At 49.8% G+C, this 22,756-nt stretch overlaps 1 protein-coding gene across 2 annotated transcripts in view; it reads left to right on the top strand.

The window, feature by feature from the left end:
• Clstn2 (calsyntenin 2) overlaps positions 1-22,756 on the top strand; it is a 561,925-nt gene that overhangs the window by 459,286 nt on the left and 79,883 nt on the right. For both annotated transcript variants that reach the window (XM_071615603.1, XM_027933766.2), the window contains exons 6-7: positions 8,607-8,792; positions 19,465-19,713. In XM_071615603.1, coding sequence (XP_071471704.1) covers positions 8,607-8,792; positions 19,465-19,713 — 435 coding nt within the window. The remainder of the gene's footprint in view (positions 1-8,606; positions 8,793-19,464; positions 19,714-22,756) is intronic.

The raw sequence follows: 22,756 nt of genomic DNA, 5'->3' as shown, positions 1-22,756 counted from the left end.
CGTGCACCTGGGACACAATTAAATCCCTTCTGTTATCAGGGGACTAGAGCAAACTCCAAACAAGGCAAAATTGGAGGACAAATTTCAGGTTATTTCCTGTGACATTTATTGAGAGTATCTAGGGGGACTCAAAGGGTCCAAACTCCATGAGGACTTGAAAGATTGGAGCCATTAGTAAAAGTGGTTGCCATACACACTGACCCTCAGACCATCACACTCAGGCTGGAGTATGTGTGTGTGTGTGTGTGTGATCTGTGTATCTAAGGTCACACACACACACACACACACACACACACACACACCATCCATAGCCTGAATTTCTCTCATTTTGAAGCCTGGCAGTGTGGCATTTGAAGCTGGCCAAGAGCGACATGGGTGATAGGTAAGCAAGGTGTACGCCCCGTGTGGACAGCAGCCAGGACCCCCACCTTTAGCAGCCAGAACCGGTGTGTGTACCATGTGGATGTGCACACTTGCACACATGCATGTTCTGATTTTCATCCACCTGATCGTGCACTCATTTCAGCAATGATTACTGAGCCCTGATTGTGAGCCACGCAGTGCACAGAGCCATAGAAATCCTGCACCAGCCCAGGAAAGGAATGGACGTCAATAAATAAGGAAATGGCTCTCAGGAGCAAGAGGGCAGGGTGGAGTGTAGCAGACTCTTCACCAGGGTGACCCCTAGACAGCCTCCTCTCCAGAATCACCCGTGAGATGCAGAGGAGGAGAAGGAGCAGCCACAGGAAAAGCAGGTCTGTGCGCTGGGCAGGGGATCGGATCAGCAGGAGCCCCAGGCTAGAGGCTTAACCAAGGCTGCGGACACAGACCTATTTATCCCCCACCTCCTTTTCTTTGGTAGTTAATTATCTCCTCTTAGTAGAAATTAAAAGGTAATAAAATGTTGGGAAAATAAAATATAGTAAATGGAAAAAGGTCAGTAATAAAGGAAGAGAGGGATTCCTTATACTTGTAATTGAGTTCAGAGAGTCTGCGCTGGTTCCTTTTGAAATGGTGCCTGTGTGTAATTGTTTTTAATTGGAAGAGAGAAAGCCAAATAATTTAATGCTCAAAATGTATGTGCCTATTATGTGTCAGGCCCAGGGCTAAGTGGTTTGCATTTATTATCTCATAGAAACCCTGTAAACAACTCTGAAATACGTGTTCACGTGGATAAACCCAGACAGAGAAGGAAATGACCCGCCCACGTGCCCACAGCACCCGACTGCAAGTGACAGAGCTGGGATTCACACCCAGGTCTGAGGCCAAAGCCCTGGTTCCTTGGAGTTATACTCCAGCTGCTCCAAAGCTGGAGCTATGAGCTGTCCCTGCTTTGCAGATGAAGAAACTGAGGCACTCAAAGGTTCAAGAGTAACTTGCTTGCTACAGCAGCTAAGGCAGGGTCTGCACCCAGGAGCCTTCATGTCACCTTGGCCCTACCCAAAGTTGGGCATGGCTCTGAGGACCTCATCCCAAGGCGCAAGCAGGCAGATCGCAGGGGTCAGAGTTCGCCCCTGCCTCCCACTAAGGCCTTGGGAGAGTGTTGTGAGCACACCCAAGAATCCACCTCCGGGCCACCACCTGCTGTCCTTGTCATGGGGACCCAAAACTCACAGCTCCGTTCTGGTATCACCCCACCACAGGTGCCAAGTGTCACCTGTACCTCCCTGTCTGGCCTGTGACAGGCTGCTGGGTTGTGCAAGCCAGGGGTGGGGGCGGGGGAGATCAGTCACTCATTGTCCACCTGAGTGGCACCACTTGAAGATGTCACAGTCACGAGGACCTGGGGAGACATCCTGGGTTTCTCGTCTGCCCTCTGGTATTCTGATGCTTGGACCTCTAGGGCCTGGCTGACCCCAGAGTGACTGTCCCCTGAGAGCTAACTGATTCTCAGGGTCAATGATGACCAGCTGTTCCCCTTTCAAAGACAAGCCAACCAACCCAGAACCCACCCACCACCCCACGTCCTCATCAGGATCTCATACCACTGGCTACCACTCACCTGCCCACGTCACCCCTGGGCCAGGTGTCAGGTGGCTAGGGATAGCTCCTGTGGCCTAGAGCCTCTGACATCATTGGAACTAGCCAATCCCAGCCTGTCCATCCTCCTCCCCTGTTCCTTCCCATGGAAACCACAGTAAAGCCTTTGGCATCCCCCATCTCTTTCTCCCTCCTGGCTGACCCTGGTGCTCTCCTGGGTGGCCACCCCTGGTACAGTGTGACCCTTCCTAGGGCATCTGTGAGTGTAACCATCTCTTTAATGGCACTTATGTCCTGATCTGTTGACCTTATCCTATTTAATCAAAAGCATGATAAAACCTTTTTGTAAACAAATATCCAGGTCACTTCCTCCAGAAGCCCCCTCTGAGTGCCCTGGTCAGCTTAAATCACCCCTTCCTCTGCTCCCCGGAGGTGGTTATTTTTTTGTGGCAGCCTAAAAGCTTGCTGTGTGCTTACCACAGCACTGAGTGAACTCAAAAAGTTAGGGGCAATGACTTCTCTGCCTCTCATGGCAGGCTCTGCCCAGCACATAGTAGGTTTTCAGTAAATCCATGGCCTCTGAAATACAGATAAGGACCATACAACAACGATGATATCCATGGCAACAATAGCCATCTGTCCTTCATGCTTTGCCTACCTCTTCTCCAATTCCCAGAGCAACTAGAACTCTGCAAAGTAGATTTGAGTTGTCCCATTCTGCAGACGAGGGTAACAAAGCTCAGAGACGTCCAGTCACTTATCCAAGACCACACAGCCAAGAGCCAGGAGTTTGAACCTGAATCTGTCCTGCTGCAGAGTTAACACTCTTGAAACAAATTGAGCAGAACTGAAGTTCATATCCTTTTGCATGACCCTGTCAGAGGTGACACCCTCCACAGATTGATCAGGGGATGGCTATCAGGAGCATCTTAGTGTTCTGAAAATGTACAGCAGGTTCTAACTCAGCTGTTGAGTGATCATCCCAAAGCAGTCAGAAAGACCTAGGCATGGCTATTATCTGGCCCTGAGATGACATCCAACCTCTGACCCAGCATTCACCCTCCGACCTCTGCTTAAGTCTGCAGCCCATCTTGACCTCACCACCCATCTGGCCTCAGACGTCCAGGAAGGCCAGTGGAGACCATGGTATCCCTGAGCCAAAGGACCACCTCAGCATCTCCTCATGGGAGGACAAGGCCACCCGTTCCTTAGAGAAAGTCTTAGGAAGTGCCAGGTGCTCGGGCCTGCACAGCCTGGTTAGAATATCAGCCACCTGCACAGCCCCTATGCAGGGGACCCCTTTGCCATCCCTCCCACTGCCCAGAACCCAGGGATCCAGCCACTCACCTTGTGTGGATCTCCTAGAAAACCTAAGGCTCTTTCAGCTGCTGCAAGCCCCTGGCCATGCACCCAGGCAGGGAGGGTAGAATGGGAACCGCAGACCTGAACGTCTTGGATTACAGGAGCCCCGTGCCTTCAGAAGGCCTGATGAGCTTACTTTGCCTCTAGGCCTCTTGTATGGAAGTTCCAAGTGGTTAATATTCTCCTGATAAGAAAACATGTGTTCCCCGAATTTAGCAGGAGTTATAATAAAATCATCATGTTTCTAAATCCTTAATCCACAACGAAAGGAGTTTAAATCCCGACGGCATTCCAGTGTTAGCTTTTTCAGGAATACTTACGGGGTAATTTAGGCCTGATTATTAAAACAGCAGGCCGTCTGCTTCCTCTCTGTTCACTTAAGAAAAAAATTGAACCACGATTCATAAACGAGTCTCTAGGCCCTTTATAAATTGAAAAGATTTTCTTTCCAAGCAGAATATAGCTCAGAGATGTTTGGGAAGCCTGCAGGTCAAGAAGTGGGTTGGTCCTTCCTGGGGCCCGTCTCTGGGTTGGGCCCTTAGTCTACATTGTCTCCTTTAAGACTTCCCACCAGCCAGATTTGGTGGTACTACACCTATAATCCCAGCAGCTCAGGAGGCTGAGGCAGGAGGATTGCAAGTTCGAGGCCAGCCTCAGCAACTTAGTGAGGCCCCTAAGCAACTTAAGACCCTGTCTCAAAAAAAAACATAAAAAGGCTGGGGGTGTGACTCTGGTTAAGCACCCCTGGGTTCAATCCCAGGTACCAAAAAAAAAAAAAAAATAGACCACCAGCCCAGGAATAAAAATAATGTCCCCAAATCCACAGATGAGACTATCAGGTGGCAGTGGCCTTGCCAAGTCCACCTGATCACATCAGGAGAGAGGAGATTCAAGTTCCAAGCTCTCCAGTCCTCAGTGTGAAGCAAACCCCCAGCCCCCACTGACTGCCCTCAAGGCCAGGCGTGCAGAGACCAGCAGCCCCCCCTGGGTCTTTGCCAACATCAGGATTATCTCTTTTTTAAAAATCAGCATAAAACGAGTATTCAAAAATAAACCTGTAAAAATTAAAACTTGTTCTCAGTTCTGACAAACCCCCCACACACACAGACACTGCTGGAAGGACTGTTGTGAGAAGGCTGAGTGGCCTCGGGCAAGTCCCACCAGCCCCCAGCCCTGCCATCATTGTGCAGTTCAGATGCCACTGCCCACGGCCTACTCTCCAGGAATCCAGGAGGAAGAGGGAGGTGATTGGCAAAGGCTGTATTTGGTGACTTACCCTCTTCTCTCTTAATCCCCACCCCAGCTCCTTCTGGAAAAGTGGAAGGCGTTTGCGGGAACTCTCTCCTCCCCAGGACGCTGTGCTCACCAAGCCTGGTCCATTTCTGTTATTTTACAGCTGCAATTCTGCCTGCTCCTCAGAACCTTCTAGAACATGCCTCCTGAGGTCCACAAAGCCTCTGGCCTTGTGATGTTCCTTGAGCTCTCCTGTACCTGATTCCTCCCAGGCAGGAGTGGCCCGAGGGTGGAAACACATCCCACTCCTTGGGAAGGAGACTTGAGGTGGATTTTCTCAGCAGTGACAACCGCCTAAGAGGCGTCCGCAGTGGTCTCTCTCTAGGGAAGAGGCCTCTGGCGACTGTGAGCAGAGCAGGTGCGGTGACAGGTCTTGTCCACACTAGCAGAAGTGGGAGACCCTGGAGAAGGGCGTGTCTCACATCAAGCCCTCAGACAGGAAGCCACTTTCTCCACTTTGTAATTTACATCTCTAAAGAAAGGGAGAGTCCCACCTGGGAGAGAGGAGAGAGGGCAGGAGCACAGGCTTCCCTTTCAACATGAGTTCTTATTATTGGGAAGCAGATTCCTCCCTCAGCAGTTTGGGAACAACTAATTGCCTTGCCAAAACTGAGAGAACCAAGCACGTACTGTGGTGCTGTGAGGGTGGGTGGTTCCAGAGAAGCTGCAAACAGGCCCTGGATTCTGCTTGTAGCCCAAGAAGAACGGTGGCTCAGGAAGGTTCGGAGTCTAGGGCTCCCCAGATCCACCTGGCAACTCTTCCCTGAACTCTGATGTCGAGGTGGAGGTTCAACCAAACCGCACAACCCCTGATTTAAAAGGTTCACGGTTCCTGAGGGAGGTGGCACACAAGCGTATCATTCCAACAGGGCATCGTATAGGATTCATTCACACTCTCCTCACCAGACAGTGAGGGCAGGTTCCATGCCAGGCACCACGGGGCACGGTGGGCATTGAGAGCCACATGAAGCTTGGGATGAAATGCTTCAGTCCAGTGTTGAGGAGGCTGTGGGGCACAGAGGAGGGCATCCACCTAGACTGGAGACGTCCATAAAGGCTGCAGGGAGGTGACAAGGGGGAAGGAGATAGACAGGAAGTCCTTGAAGCAGCAGCCGTGTGACCACACCACTGTGGCATGACAGCTTTGCTATGCAGATATGAGGTGTCCCCCCAAAGTCCCTGCGTTAATGCAGGGAAACTCAGGGGTAAAAAGATTGGATTACAAGAGCTGTAACCTCATCGGTCCATCTGAGCTTGAGTGGACAGGGTGGTCACTTAGGCAGGTGGGGTGCAGCTGGAGGAGTGGGTCCCTGAGGCCATCTTCCCGGCAGCCCCTTCCCCTTGCTTCTCTGCTCCCTGACCTCCGTGAAAGGGATGGCCTCCCTCCACGTCGCCCTTCTGCCATGATGCTCTGCCCCCCTTAGACCCAGAGCAATGGAGTCGCCCGACCTGGGACTGAACCTCTGATGCTATGAGCCAAAACAAACTTTTCCTCCTCTCAATCGCTTCTGTCGGGTATTGAGGTCACAGTGGCAGAAGACAGTCTAACACATCCCAGGGCACTACATGCCTGGCGAGCGTGGACCTCTCACCATGCCGTGACGTTCACATAGGCCCGATAAGAAGCCCCTTGTTTGCTCTAGAGGTTCGGCCTTAGGATTGAACCTGGGGCCTCTGGAGCATGGGCTATAGTGACTCCATGATCTCCTCCTCTGGAGGGTGATGGAACTCGGCTCCCGGGCCCACAGGAGGTGTGTCCTCCCTCCTTCACGCTCTGTTCCTCTCGCCCATACATCCTCTCAGTATAACTCCCCTGGGGGTGAACCCCCGACTGCTCATGGCATGCTTGAGAAACCCGGAAGGGTGCTAAGGGCTAAACCCAGATTGTAGTCATGTGGAACACGGTAAGGTTGTGGCCCAGAGAGGCATTGCCCCCTTCCTTACTGGGGGCCCTACTATGCTCAAAGCCCTACTATGTGCCAAATACACATTGTCACACACTATCCTCACCACGACTCTGAGAGGTCAGTGCTATGGTCCTTATTTTACCAAGGACATTTCTGAGACTTGGGGGCCTCCAGTGACCTGCCCAAGAACATCGTGACATTGCAGAGTCAAGCCACCTTCCTTGCTGCCTCAGCTTCTAGCCTGCTTTCCTGAGACCTCTGGGCCACAGGCATCCTTGGCATTTCGGTGTCAGCTCAGCTGGGAGCTCTGGATCCAAAGGAGCCCCTCTCTGCCCTGTCCCACAGCATGGCTCCTCTCTGACGGGACAGCACAGGCTTCTTCACCACCTGCTCCTCCCCTGGCTCCTGACCTGTTCACTCCCTTTCCTTGGTGCCCCAGAGCCTGGCACATGGAAATCCCAAACACACAGCTGCTGAATGAACCAAGCCATGTGGCCCTTCCCTCAGCCCAGTCTTATCACCATGATGGTGGCCAGTATCCCACTGGGGACTTACACAGATGCTAGTGGCTGCAGATGGACCCAGAATCTCACAAATACAGGACTTCATGGGCTTCTCATGGGTGAGAGCAAGACATTTCGTAGATTTTCATTTCTACCCAAGCCAAAGGGTACCATCTAATCAGGTTCTATGTGACCAACATTTGGGACTTGCAAATGGATAGCACCCCTTCCTCCATGATTCCTCTCACTCATTCACACAAGTGTAGCTGAGGACGGTTGCACAGCCTCTCAGACAGTGTCCTTGCAGCATGCGGGATGCTCAAGGTTGTCAGCAGACACATATTATCAGTCTGCGAGCATCACCTCCAATGGGCTCTGACTTCTACTGGATGCTACAATGTATCAGTCACTTTCAGTGTGAGCTCAAGCTTCCTGTTTATTTGTGTTGATTGCTCCGTTCACGTGTGGAACCATTTTGGTTGTGATTTTTTTCTCTCTCCAATGCTTTATTGTCTCCCAATTATTTTTCCACTTTAAAGCGATGACAAGATCATCGGCCATCCTTCAGCGAGTCACAGTCGCAAATGCTAGAGAATCCTTTCCCCCTGCCTCATGATCTCCTACAATCCTGGAGTGACCATGTCCTCTTTCGCTTTGAAACAAGACATAGGCATTCTTAAAAATCACCATGTGAGGGGAAAGTAGGGTAAGAGGCACAGAACTCACAAATGTCACCAGTGACACATATAAAAGGGTCAAAGAGAAAGCGTGAGCACAGTTTTATACAATACTGCCTGAGTATGGCACTTGACCTTGAACAGACTTGGCGTTTGCTGGTTTGGGAGTGGACCCGTGCACACCTGTGGTTACAACTTCCCATCTGGGGCTGGGGATGTGGCTCATGAGGTAGCGCGCTCGCCTGGCATGCGCGGGGCACTGGGTTCGATCCTCAGCACCACATAAAAATAAAGATGTTGTGTCCACCGAAAACTAAAAATAAATATTAAAAAATTCTCTCTCTCTCTTAAAAAAAAAAAAAAAAAACTTCCCACCTCTTTCTGAGATTCTCCTTCCGCCTCTTCACAATGACACCCCAGCTGCACCCCTTCCCACATCCCTCCCACCACCAATGTCAGATCTCTTCAAGGTCCAATGCCATATCTGGCATAGTGCCTGTGTAAAAAGGTGGTCATGTTTTTCTCTTTCTCCCTTTTTGATGCATCCCAGGTGAGGTTTTTGAGTGTGATGGCTCCTTCTGTTTTTCCCATGTCACATGGTGAAGTAGGAAGCTGGCCGTGTTTGTGGGGTGTGTGTGTGTGTGTGTGTGTTCTATTTCTCTGTGACTGGGTTCAGCTGGGTGCAATTTTCTATATTCGCCTGATATTTCTCAGGGGGCAGACGTTGCATCACCAAATGTGAAATTCCCATTATCTTCAGACGGCTCCTTAATATGTTGGTTGAGACAATTCATTTATTGGAACAGATTCGCATCTTCCAAACAAGTGTTTCGGCAAGACTCACCATACCTGATTGACTTTTCATCCTGCTTCTGTTTATTCAGACTGGACCAAAAGGATCGAGTACCAGCCTGGCTCGGGGAGTGTGCCCTTGTTCCCCAGCATCCACCTGGAGACGTGCGACGGTGCCGTGTCCTCCCTCCAGGTCACCGCGGAGCTGCAGACCAATTACATTGGCAAGGGCTGTGACCGGGAGACCTATTCTGAGAAATCTCTTCAGAAACTCTGTGGTAGGTTTTCCCCCATGGGAATTTGTTAAATTGATTGTGTTTAAATGATATATGCAAACAAAGGCCTATGTTATTAAACTAGAAAATTCTCTGCCTGCCCAAGTGCTCATAGATGGACCTTTGCTTTGGTGGAGGATCAGAAGGCATCTCTTTTGGCATCAGACGCAACTGATTCAGGCTCTACTTGCCAATTGTGTGGCCTCAGACAAGCAGCCTGGTGCCGCAGCCCGGCTGGCTGCAGCAAAATAACCGGGGGGTGACGAACAACTTGTGTACCTTGATACAGCAGGAGTGGGAGCCATTTATTGCAGGACAGGAGCAGTATTTATACATTCCACACAGCTTATCTAATTAGCATAAACTAGATACAGCAGTCAACCAATCAGGAATCTCCACACTTAATGGCTCACTTTTGTTACTTCTCAAACCACTCCCTCTGGCATTTTGCCAGGCACCATCCAGACTTGTTTACGAACTCTAACATTCCCCTGGCAAAATGCCAGGTGTTATTTTGACTTGTTTACAGACTCTAACAGCCTGGCAAAGCCTCTGTTCTTGATTAGGAAGACAGAGATGAAATGTGTTTCAAAGCCCCTGGTGCAGAGTGTAAGGACACACAGGCTCTCTTGCTCTGTTGGTTTATAGAGGGCCAATAGGAACCAGTGGTATCAGGCACCTGGGCAGGGCGTGGCTCTTCTCCACAGGGCCAGCTACATGATTTGGAAGATCTAGTGCAAATGAAGACACAGACCTTGTTCAAAGATGATTAAGAATTTTCAACAGCAAAGCATTAAACCAGGTGCATAAACTAAGCAACTAAGCCCTGTGCAATGGCTCAGGTCACCTGCCTATCAAACTGGACCCTGCCCAGCAGAGGGGAGCTTTGAGTGGGCTGAGGTGGGCTAATGAAGATACTCACATATGGGCAAGAGAGGACTTGCAGTCAGTGGGCTGAGAGAGGGAGCTACAAGAAAGGAGGCAGGCCTGGAACTGGGAGACCAATTGATGGGGGGTTTCTATGAAAGGAGGAAGCCTAGCTCTGTTGAGCACCTACTGTGTGCACTCTGCGAGACTCTCCATGTGCATTTGCTTAATTTAGTTCCCATCTTCTCTGTGGAGAGAATGTCTTTCACTCAGCTTTAGAGATGAAAAAATTGGGGCCCCAGAATGTGAAAATGACTCATTCAAGTTCACACAGGTAGCAAGTAGCACAATTTGAAGGTAGGTCTGTCTGGATGGTGGGGTCTTTAGCTCTGAATCCATCACGGCCAACCCTGGAGCTAGAACATAACTCTCCAGTGAGCTTGGGGGAGGAGAGGATGAGCACCCCTGAGGTGCGGACAGTCAGACTGTTCATGGGTTGGTGGGCCCCCTCACCCCGCCCCTACCTGCAGTTCATTACGTCCTTGTTCTTTCCAAGAAAATCCAGGCCTAGTCTTGGACTCTTACACCACCCTGTGGGGGCTGGGAAAGGCTTGCTCCCACATAGGGCCCGTGTTAGGAGGGGTTAGCACCTCTTCAAGAGGAAAGGGCAGCTCTGGAACACCCAGTGTAGCTGCCACTCCCTAGGAGCCCCCCCACTACTATGGGGGTCCTGTTTTCCTCCTTTGACATTGATGTGCAGGAACACACTCACACGCACACACACACACAATCTTTACCCCCACTCCTCTGCCCAAAGAGCCAAGTGCAAATTTTAGAACTGAAATACATCCTGCTTGGGCATCACCATGTCCCTTCCTCATGTCACCAGGCTGGCAGGGAAGGCCAGTGGGAATGTAGACCCCTCTGGAACAACACAGGGTTGGGGGACACTTCAACTCCAGTGTTCCCAACCACTCTGGCAATATGCAGGAAACTGCCCCCAGCCTCTCCTTCCCTCTGTGTATGCAGAAGCCCTCAAAGTGACATGTTGCTTTGAACCAATGTCCCATTTGACTCCCTGTGTACCTGGATTATCAGGCAACTGGACCCCGAGGCTCCCTGCGTTGGAGTCATTTCCTTAATTCCTCCAGGCAAGAAGGAGATGATGGAATCTGTTGCTAAAGACCAGAGGGGCCCAAGGGCAGAGGCTTGTGAATTGATTTTGAACATTGCTGGCGAGAGATGGGAGACATGGAGGGCGAGAAGGGGGAACTTCAGAGCAAACCTGTACGTGGTATGTTAACACAGCTTCTTCCATCTGGGCTGCCAGCATCACCGTGCAGGAGGGCAGGCTACCTGGGCCAAGCAGGCAGCTCCCCGCAAGTGCAGCTTCATCTGATGCTGGGAACTGCCTTTGAATGACAGAGGTCTATCTCTCTCTGGTGACCTTAGCCCTGGCACTGCCCACCACACATATGGGAAACTGTCCCAGTAACCTGGGTGGCCAGGCCAATCCTGCCTCACATCAGAAGCTTGACTCTTTTTTGGGGGGTACTGGGGATTGAACTCAGGGGCACTAAGCCACTGAGCCACATCCCAGCCCTATTTTGTATTTTTATTTAGAGACAGGGTCTCACTGAGTTGCTTGGCACCTCACTTTTGCTGAGGCTGGCTTTGAACTCATGATCCTTCTGCCTCGGCCTCCAGAGCTGCTGGGATTACAGGCATGCACCACCGTGCCCGGCAGAAGCCTGACTCTTGATTGCATTGGGGGAGAGTTCAGGGGAAAAAGATCAAAAGCAAAGGAGTGACACCCCAGGCTCCAAGCTGTCTCTGAACTCCAAGGAGGATACAGGCTGGATCCCTCCTGAGACCCAGGCTGGGCGGCAGTCCCTGTCTCCTGGAGGTCAAAATGGGCTCTGGGGTAAGCTCTGTGTATTTTCAGTGGGCCGGAGATAGGCTTCTTGCTGTGCTTCCCAACTAGAGAGCTGCCAGGACACTTCAAGTCTGTGCGTTGGTGCAGCTTTCATTCTACAATCTTTATTGACTTTGGAGGGAAACAGGGAGACCAATTAGGATATTATTGCCATAGCCTAAGCAAGAGATAATGAGTTCTGAACCAGGGGAGTGGCTACGGGGATGAATCTAAGACAGGTTTAAGAGGCAAAATCAGCAAGATTCAATGATTGATTAGCTGCCAGGACTAAGCAAGAAGGAATCTAAGAAGGCCCTGTGTGAGCCTCTAACTGGATGAGGGTGCTGCCCACCAGGGCGAGGAATCCAGGAGCAAGAGCAGATCAAGAGCAAGACAGGAGCAAGACAGTCATCTGGGACTGCTCCACCTTATTGATCCATTATTGTAGCCCAGGACATCAACCTGGTGTCCTGTCTCCCACTTTGGTCCCTCCACCCTGTTGGTTCTCGTCCCTAAGCCTCTGCTCATGTCTCTCACTACTAGGACGCTCTCCCCTTCCCTTAGGCACTAGTCACCTGTCCCGTGCACACCCAGGCTCCCTCCTGGGGCACCTCCCTGGTGGTTGGACTTCAGAGCCTCCTCTGTGAGGCTACCCTCTGCAGGGGCCTAGCCAGCTTCGTTTCCCCTCTGGTCCTCATGGAAGACTGGTCCTTGCCCACCTGCTTCCTCCTCCTGCAGCATCAGCTCCACGAGGGGTAGTGAGAGGTTCCTGTTTAAGGGGAAGCCAACGGCAGCCGACATCAGGCCTGCCGTCAGAAGTACCTGAGCAAAGGCAGCAGCACTTGAAAAGCACCGATGTCAGGTGTGCTGCTCCCTGAGATGTGTTAATGGAGACACTTCCCTTCTGTCCTGCACAAAAGCTCTGGAGGGCCCTGAAACCGTGTTCCCTATGTGAGCCAGACTTAGCCTCACAATGTCCCGCCACCCTGGCTTTACTCAGAGTAAGGCTTCTAGAAGAAGTTGGCCAACTGTTTATACTATTTTCAAATTCAGGGATTCAGGTGAGGGACCCCCTGCCTCAGTACCAGACTTTCCAGAGGCAAACTTGAGCATGAACGTGAAGATGAATTGAATGTAGAAGCCGTTAGCAAGACCTCTGGGATGAATTAAGTTTGACATTAACAACAGCTCACGGAGAGCCCACTTCAGTGACCCCATGTCACTACTTATTTCATAAAATAGAAAAGGATTTTGTGATGCTTATACCCTGGGTAGCACAGAGGTCAAGGGCTGTCCCTCGAGGGGACCGCTGGACTCCTGGCAGCTGGCCAGTACCTATTGCACACAATGACAGGGACAGCTGCTTTGTTTGCAAGTCAAGAAATCCCAGGACAGGTCCTGCTGAAAGAAAGGCCACAGACTGGGTACATGCTATTCAAATCAACTCTTCATATGTTGGAGCAGCGCAGGTGACCAGACCTGTGAGTCTCAGGGCTGATACACTTTTGAGCCAGGAGATAGTCATGGAGGATTCATTCATTCATTCATGTATTTATTAATCCCACAAATATTTGTTATCCCTACAAATGCTGTGCTAATTCTTGAAATAATATAGCTATTAATACAACTACCTAAACATTCAGTCTCCTGGGGAAGACAGGTAGGTTTAAAAAGTTATAAGGCAGTTCTCTGGAAGCTATGAAAGTCCCTGGTTTGCTACTACACCTTTCAGCTTAACAGAAATTGTTCTCATCAAGAATCGGCACTAGAAACTTTAGTACGCTCAGAATAGCTCAGCTCCAAGAAGAAGCCATCACGGGTTTCTCCAAGACAAGGAGAACTGGGGAACACCAAGTTGGGAATCAGATTAAATCACAAATCACGCATCACAAAGAGCCGCGCACACTGACTCTTGAATGACGGTGGTGAGCAGTGGCCTCTGATTTCCTGGGGGTCATTGAAGCAGCTCCCCATATCACATGCAGTGTCTGCAGTGGCCTTGTCCAAGCTGGTCAGCAACTAGGTAGATATCCATGGCCCAACCCTATGACTGGCCACACCTCATCCAAAGCCCAGCTGGCTTCACTTAGAAATCCAAGTTTCTATTCCAAGGCCCTGGAAGGACCCATCTTGTCTAGGATTCTAGAGGTCGAACGTGTCAGCTTTTCATTACCTTGTCAGATATTTTCAGAATATCTTAAGAGGACAACTTACAGAAGGAAAAGTTTAATTTGGGCTCATGATTCCAGAGGTTCAGTCTGGTGTGATGAGCTGAGTCCATTGCTCTTGGCCCAAGATAAAGCAGCACATTATGGTGAAGGGCATGGGGAGGAGAGCTGCCCAGGACAAGGTGTTACAGAGGAGATTCGCCTGTAGAACCAAGGTGGCCTGGGGATCCCTCCCTGGCTTCTTGGCATCATGCAGGGAACAACATTAAGCAAGTTGCATCAAGTGTAGACAGAAGTTGATTTAAAAAGATGGAAAGGAAGGCACCCAGGACAGAAACCGGATGGGTCACTTTAAGCCAGGACCACATGGCCCTTACCAAGTTAGGATTTTGAAGATTAGGAGCTCTTTGTTCTTGTTTCATTTCCCCCTTGATTGTTTATTACTTTTGAATAGTTCTCAGCAAACTTTCTTTGTGAGTGTCCTGATGTAGTTACAAAGGGTGATTGGGTAGTTGACCTACTTTCGGTGATAAGAGAGGAGACTGGTGACTGTAGTGTGTGATAGGATCTTGAAACAAGTTTCTTAAAGGGATGCCATTAACTGTGGTGGGGGGAGGTTTTGACATATGAGGCCCCACCTTCTGGGTGCTTGGCTGTCTGATAAGGTTTCTTATGATTTTAAGGAAAGATTCTTTTGAGAAATTGTAATTACGTATGGCTTGCAGAAGGTTAGGCATTTCACTTTGATTTCTCCAGATGCCTGTTTGCCCAAAAAGATTCCCTATGGTTCGTGACTCATAGATTTTACTTAATAATATCTTTTAATGTTATTGTTTTAACCTGTCTTTCCCCTGCCCACCTTCTCATGACTGACTAACCTACCTAACAATGGCAGCCAGAAGCAGAGAGTGGTAAGGAAGGGCCCTAGAGAAGAGACACCCTTCCAGGGCACACTCCCAGGGACCCACCTCCTCCCGTCCCACCCACCTGCCTACAGTGACCAGCCAGTCAGTCCATTCAAAGTAGGATGGACAGCTCTCATAATCCAATCATTTTGACTCCAAACATTCCTACATTAACACAGGAACTTTGGGGGGATGCCACGTATCCGAACCATAACATAGAATGATATCTAATTGTAGACTCAATGGGGTGTGACTTCCTACAGACATCAGGAAGAAGTCCTCCATGTCTGGGCCCAGGTACCCAGGTCGCGAAATGGAATCATAACTGTTGGTATCCGTTATTTACATGAATTATGAGTCAAGCAAGGACAGGTTATCCTGCAGTAACAAATGGCCTCGCAGTCTCACTGTCTTAAAATGACAAAGGTTTATCTTTCCTATCCCATGTCCTTGGATTGGCTGAGACTCTGTTCCATGTGGTTTCCTACCTGGACCCAGGCTAATGAAATAGCTGGTATCTAGAACACTGTTCATGTCCATGCAGATTTAAAATAGGTGAACCATGCCTGTCTCTTGGGGCTTCTGCCTTGATATGACATATGTCACCTGCACTCACATTTCAGTCCTATGCCTGAGCTGAAATCCTGGGTCAGAGAAGTGTGTTGCATATAGATGTGTTCCCCTGCTAGACAGCCCTGGTGGTCCGTCAGACACCTGTAGAGTTCCTCCCTGGTGTCCCCTGAGACTCTCTTCCACTTGACTGGACCACCCACTGGACCACCTCGGTGAACCTGGAGGGAGATCATGTAACCCCCTGGGAATTTTGCAAATATGGACACTGAGGCCCAAAGAAGGGGAAATGACTGAACCAAGATCGCACAGCAACACAGCTAGCTAGGGGCACTTTCTGGAAAGTGAAAGGCTTACTGGGTCCCTGGAGGTAGAATCCCTGATCTGGCTCATGGATGCCCCTGAAGTAGCTTGAACATGACGTCATCATTTATTGAAATGATATGGGGTCTGTATGGTGCAGCCACCATGCTCACATGTGTCTTGTCCAGAATACTGCACAGAATGGTTCCTTGTTCATAGTGGCTCATCTCCCTAAAGCCCTCCCACTTCCATCACCCCCTTCCAACTTCCTGTGGTAGACCCAGAGGGTTCTGCGCCCATCACCCTTGTGACAGGCCCACTTTGAAGTGCTAAGAATGCTGCCTGCTCACACCAGGGACACCCAGAGCAGAATGCACACCCATAAACTAGATTCAGAAACTGACCACCATCCCCAGGCCCTATGTGAATTCTTACACCATGGTGTGCCCCCAAAGCTGCCTCTTTCACCCCTGTCTGTATCTACTTACTGGCTCAGAGTGGCTTCCCCAAACTGAATGGGCCAGGGAGCTGGCATCAGACCTCACCTCTGGTTTGAAGCCCCCAGCACTCAAGCTGCTGCTGTTGTGTACCAGATCAGCAGGAACTCTCAGCTCCTGGTGGCCCCAGGGACTGTCATGGAGGATTCCAAAGGAACATCCAAGGAACAACACCCTGGTGTTGAGATGATGTGCATCATCACTGCTAGTGAGACATCCACCATGCACCCTGTTCTGCTCTCCATGGGATCCCGTGGGGAGAAGAGAGAGAACTTGGGAGAAAGTAAATCTTTCTCTGTTTGTTTAAGTGCACCTAGAGATGAAAGGCAATCTGTTACATTTGTGGAAGTTTGCACCATCTGGTTAAACACGACTTCATGCTCTCCGTGGGCAACATCTACAAGACAGGGAGGGTGGCCTGTCACGCCCCCTCCACAGGGAAGACAGGGGTTCCACATCGACGTCCTTGCCAGGATACATGTTGGCCTCAATAAGCCTCTCTGTGGCATCAGCCACCTGTGTGAACAGCAGGGTCCTTTGGCACAGGGCTATGCTGTGCAGGCCAACCAGATGGCCCCACGGACGCCGATGTGTGGTAGAAAGACCCTTGTCCATGTTTCTGAGTGCTGCATGTGCCCCTAGCCAGCTGTGCTGCTGTGCAATCTTGGTTCAGTCATTTTCCCTTCTTTGGGCCTCAGTGTCCATATTTGCAAAATTCCCAGGAGGTTACACGATCTTCCTCCAGGTTCACCGAGGTGGTCCAGCGGGGAGCCTGGGCTTTGGAGCTCGCTGTGCTGATGGGCCCCCTCACTAGCTGGGTGCAGTCCTGGGCTTGCTCAGCCTGGGGCTTCTTCTCTGTAAACAGGACTCCTGGTAGTATTCACTACAGACAGGTAACTAAGAAGGACCATGTAAAGTACTTAACTAAATCAGATCTGACGCCAATCAGTGCCATAAAAAAAAAATGCTAGGAAAATAATAATTTCATAATTGCAAAACTATAAAAAGTAAAGTTCTGTAAATATCAGCTACATGTATAGAATATCACCATCCAGGGCTTGGGTTATTCTGTAATCAAACTTTCTTTCACGTCACCCCAAACCAGTCCTGAATTTTCAACTGATCCCTCCCCTAGTCTGAGGTGCCAAGTGCAGTGTGAATTCTACAGGGACAGCAGAGCCAAAAGAAGGACCTCATGTGAGGGAGTTTCAAGTCCTGCTGAGCCCTCCTCCAGACCCCCAGTATGGAGTCCTGGCTGCTGTGTGGATGGGAGAGCCAACCTCCACCGGCACCATGTGCTCATCTGTGCCCTGGGCTGTGCCCCACTGTGTGGCATCCTTGGCCTGAGCTAGCTGTCAGGAGCCTTGAGCAGTCAGCCCACATCTCTGTGGCCATCTCGGACTTCAGGAACCAACAGACACGATGTGTTCCCCAGTCACTAGCTGTCTTTATACTGGAAATCCTGATGTCAAACTGATGTCAGGTCATCTGAACATCGGGTGAATATCCAGAGCATCTCATGGGGGCACCAGGTGGGAAGGTGGGCAGTCAGGAGTAACTGAGGGCTGCTATGCCTCTGAGACAGGATAAGCGAGATCCCTGGGTAATACCCATGTAGATGGTGTCCCTACTGCCCACACTTCCCCTGCTGAGCACAAATCAGGCATCTCCCGCCTTCTCAGGCTCAGCAGTTCTAGAGCCCCTCCGGATGGACACCTCACAGGGCTACGCAGAGCATCTGGGCTCCCAGGAGGCAGATTTTGCACACAGAGCAGCCTTCCATGGTAAGCCAGGGGCTATGACCTGGTGATCTGCTCCTAGCCTGCAGGGAGGCTGTCTCTGCTGAACCTTTTAAAGAAGTCTTCTGGTTCCCAATATGGCACCTTCCTGAGGGTTTTCAGGGGCCATCTTAACTGTGGGAGATTGTCTGTGGTAGCTGACCTCAAAACCCACACCTAGGTAAGATGAGGCTCTGCTGTACAGAAGTCAAAACTCCATGACGCTGACCAGCAGCAGGTACCTACAGTCAGCTCCATCTGAGTTTATGACTGGCTGGTCAGTGTGGTGCTGGGAGGCAGCCCCTACACACTGGGCCTTAGACGCCCCGGTTCTTATTAGTTGGACACAGCAAGGAGCTCCTGACCTCCATCCTTCCTGAGTGGCTGAGCCCTGCCTCTGTATGGACAGAAGGATGCAGAGCACTCTGCATCTGAGCCTTTTGGGAAACTGAGTGGGGCTCCGCCCAGTGGGACAGTCCTGTCTTCTCCCCCAGTGCAGCCTCGCCCTCTTACCTCAGCCCTCACTCCACTGAGCTGACCTGTGATTCTCGCTGAAAGCTCATCTTTCCATTGTTTGTCACTGCTCGGGGTTATGTCCCCTTGCCGCAGTCTGGCTGGGCACAGAGTCACGGCCTTCTCCGGGGCACACCACACCAACAGGAGATCCCTCCTCCGGAAATCCCTCCTACCGCACTTCCCCAACCAATGGGAGCTCTCCGGGAGTCCCGGGAGAGCTCCAAAATAGCAGGCCCAGGCGGACAGCAGGGGTCTAATCTCCAATTGAATGCACATCTTAACATAATCATTATCATCTCAATGGCTTGCTGGCATTACCTTTCAACCAAAAATGCCACGCTTCATTCCTACTGGGCTATGGCTCTTAGCCTCCCCTGGCCTCAGCCTGGAATACTAGTGGTAGCAGAAACAATAGTGGAGCTGGTGACAAAGTCATAGCTGACACTCACCATGTGGCGAGCATGCTGCTCCAAGCTCTGGTGCATTATCTCATCCAGTCCCCAAACACAATGGGGAGAGGAAAGACAGAGGCAGAGAGGTCAGGTGACTTGCTCTCTGTCACAAAGCTAGCACATCATGCTGCCAGGTGTCAAATTCAAGCTTTACTGGCTTCAGAGCTCATGTTTTCAACCACTGTACCATTTGACCTCAATGAGTGGTGATAATAATTAAAAAAAAAAAAGCATGCTGAGAATAAAGGGGTTCACACTGCTTCTCAGGGGATCAGGCCCTGGAACTCTCCCCAGTCACAGTGTGGATCATGCTGGGTCAATGTGTGGGCTCTGAGCTCCTGCAGGACAGGGACTGTGTCTGATGCACCTTTGAGCCACCAGCACCTATCAGGGGACTTGGCACATAGTTAGTGCTCAAGAAACAGCAGATGGGTTAATGGATGGATGGATGGATGGATGGATGGATGGATGGATGGATGGATTGCACCCCACCTGGCCACTGCCATCACTTACGTCTGATGCCAAAGTGACTGCTACCTCCCCAGGGATGGGGATGGCCTTGGACACTTCTGCTGCCAAGTCACCGAGCTCAGGTCTAGGCACAGACCTGACCCAGGAGCAGAAAAACAGAAGGTGAAGCTGCCCAACCCCTGAGGACTGACCCTTTGGCTTTCTGTCCCCCCCCCCCCCGCCCCGCCCTGCAGGAGCCTCCTCGGGCATCATTGACCTCCTACCGTCCCCCAGTGCTGCCACCAACTGGACGGCAGGACTGCTGGTGGACAGCAGTGAGATGATCTTCAAGTTTGACGGCAGGCAGGGTGCCAAGATCCCAGATGGGATTGTGCCCAAGAACCTGACGGACCAGTTCACCATCACCATGTGGATGAAGCACGGCCCCAGCCCTGGTGTGAGAGCCGAGAAGGAGACCATCCTCTGCAACTCAGACAAAACCGGTGGGTCACCCTAGCCCAGCCCAGTGTCTGGGCACAGAAGTGGTCATGGGGGAAGGGAGAAGAGACGCAGTGTGGGAGGGGCCCTGGGAATGCATTCTGGATTTCTGGCTGTGGTTTACTGGGATTGGGGTGAAGTGGGAGTAGGAAAGGGAAGGGGAGAAGGTACAGGTACACCAGGAATGCAAAGCTGGAACCAGTGATCTCCCAGCTGGGTTCCTCAGAACTCCAGCATCCCCAGAGGTGATTTAGGATGGCTCTGAGTGAGGTGGGGGGAGGAATCCTCACCGTGACTTCAAACAAGAAGCTCCACCTTTAGTACCTAAAGACTCCCAAAGGACTTCTTTTGAATAAAAGGGTCCTGCAACTTAAAGTAGTCATTTGAAAATCACTGGCACTGGTAATATTGGTAGCTCACATTTCCTAGGCATTTAGAAAGCTTCACCTGGGCAAGACAGGACACAGGTTGGTTTTTAAAATCACTCTGCCTCTTAGTACTATGTGACCTCAGGCAAGTGGTTAAGCCTCTCTGTGCCTCGTTTTCCCAGTCTATATAATGGGCATTACAGTATCACCTCCCTTGAAGGGTTTGTATGAGAGTTAAGTAAATTAATACACATGGAGTGCTTAGAACAGTGCCTGGCACACAGGACTTGTGATTGGCGTTGGCTCTTACTAGTTAAACAGTTTCTGACTCCTTCACCAACAATTTTATAACAGCACTATTGCTTTTCCCATCTGAATGATAAGTACACATCCCTGAGAAGTTCAGCAGCTTGTCCCAGATAGTCACACAGCAAGCAAGCATCAGTAATGGAATGACAGCTTAGACCCAACCAAAGCCACGCCCCATGCTCTCGTCACTAAAGTCCCCATGCACACACACATGTGTGCACAGGTACACACATGCACAGATATTCTGAGATCTTATGCAAAATATATTACTCTGTCTTTACTGATAATTACCATTTCCCATTCAAATGCAACTTTTGTTCAAATGCCCCAAATAAATAAAAAAAATGTCGGATGTAACAGTAAGAAGACAACATAGAAAAATGGCCAGCAGCTCAGCCTCTCCTTTTGGACAGCTTAAGTTCCACTCCTTCAGGTATAACCTTTGAGGAGTTGCTAATCTCTCTGAGCCTCAGTGTTTTAGACAGCTTTTGAGTCACTGTGACCAAATACCTGACAAGGACAACTTAGAGAAGGAAAAGTTAGTGGTTCACGGTTTCAGAGATTCAGTCCATGGTTGGCTGATTCTCTAGCTCTGGGTCAGAGATGAGATAGAACATCATAGAAAAAAGGGTGCGGTGAAGAAAGTAGCTCAGGAGTGACCTACCTCCTCCAGCCACACCCTGTCTGCCTACAATTACCACCCAGTTAATCTGTACCAGTGGATTAATCCACTGATTAGGTTATATCTCTCATAGTCTGATCACTTCACCTCTGAAAATTCTTGCATTGACTCACACATAAGTTTGGGGGGACATCTCATGTCTAACTGTAACACTCAGTTTCCCTGCATGTAAAATGGGAAAAACAAACATGAAGTAAAGAATGAAATCACTTTGCAGCCCCAGATATATAATTAATACCTCTTTAGTTTACCTGGGGTTGCTAATGATGGTTACTATTGTTATTATTACTACTTCTGGATTTTTTTCCACTTTATGCTGCTACAAGAACCTCCATACTCCCTGTTTCAGTTGATCTTTACAGCCAAGTTAATGCATTTTCTGGATGTAGAAAGTGAGAGGGAGTGATCTAGATTTCCTTCCCCTCGTCACAAAACAAGCCTACCTGGGAGGGGTCGGTGCCATCATCAGGTTTGCTCTGGAACGTGCATGCAGGAAGGATTCCACAGACCTGTGTGAGATAGTGCTGAGATCCGGGACCAGGTTTAGTGGCCTGGCCCTCGCAGGACCTGGTGGTGCACTGCCATCTTGGTCCCAGATCCCAAACCACAGTGAAGTGGCAGCCTAGGATTGTGTAGACAGACATGGAGCAGCTGAGCTATGGTCAGTGGCCACACATATGGTGGTTTCTGAGATGTACCAGGTACCCCTGGGAGGCAGAGGAGACAGATGTAGATATTCCTGCTCAGAGAGGGAGCAACTGGAATCTGGAAGGTTGAGTGATGGGTCCTGGATGCTGCTGCCAAAATCCAAGAACAGCAGGCTCGGACTCAGGAACTCTTAGCCCATGCCCAAGGGCAGACAAGTGCACCACAGGCGCGCGAGCGCACGAGAGAGAGAGAGAGAGAGAGAGAGAGAGAGAGAGAGAGAGAGAGAAATTTTTTAATATTTATTTTTTAGTTTTCGGTGGACACAACATCTTTATTTTATTTTTTTTATGTGGTGCTGAGGATCGAACCCAGCAGCCCGCACATGCCAGGCGAGCACGCTACCGCTTGAGCCACATCCTCAGCCCATCTCTTTAGAATAAATTATTGCACTTGTAAAAATATGTAGTTGCCAGGGTCCCACCCTAGGTCCATTCATCAGAATCTCAGGAGATGCTATTGGGCAGCCAAGCCTGGAAACTCTGCATCATTAGACAATGATGCCTCGGGTCATCAAAATAGTCTGCCAACAGGAGAGTCAGCACCCCAATCACCAAGAACTGGTGCTTTGCAACTTTAGCCTAGTAGAAAACCATACTTTACAAGCTCAAGATTGGCACAGAGACAATGGAAAGACTTTTTTTTTTTAACTTATGTCTTTTAAAAGAAATTCTATAGATATATCTTTATCCTGAATAAAAATTAAAATATTTGCACTAAATTAAAGCCTGATTAGAGCTTTTGCATATCAGAAAATTTCCCAGCTATAAATGTTTATAGTAGAAACGTGAAGAAGACAGAAAAGTATAAAGATATACAAACCACAAAACCCTAATACTCTGATAACACGAAGTACATTTCATTAAACACCTCTTTATTTCTCTCTATATGTACAATGTCCTTACCTTTTTAATCTATTTTTATAATACATGTGATACTATTATCTGTTTGCTTTATATAACTCTATTCAGATCACTTCTCTAT

Source organism: Marmota flaviventris, chromosome 8, assembly GCF_047511675.1.
Source record: "Marmota flaviventris isolate mMarFla1 chromosome 8, mMarFla1.hap1, whole genome shotgun sequence".
Classification (NCBI taxonomy): Eukaryota; Metazoa; Chordata; class Mammalia; order Rodentia; family Sciuridae; genus Marmota; species Marmota flaviventris.
This window is presented reverse-complemented; position numbering and strand designations above follow the sequence as displayed.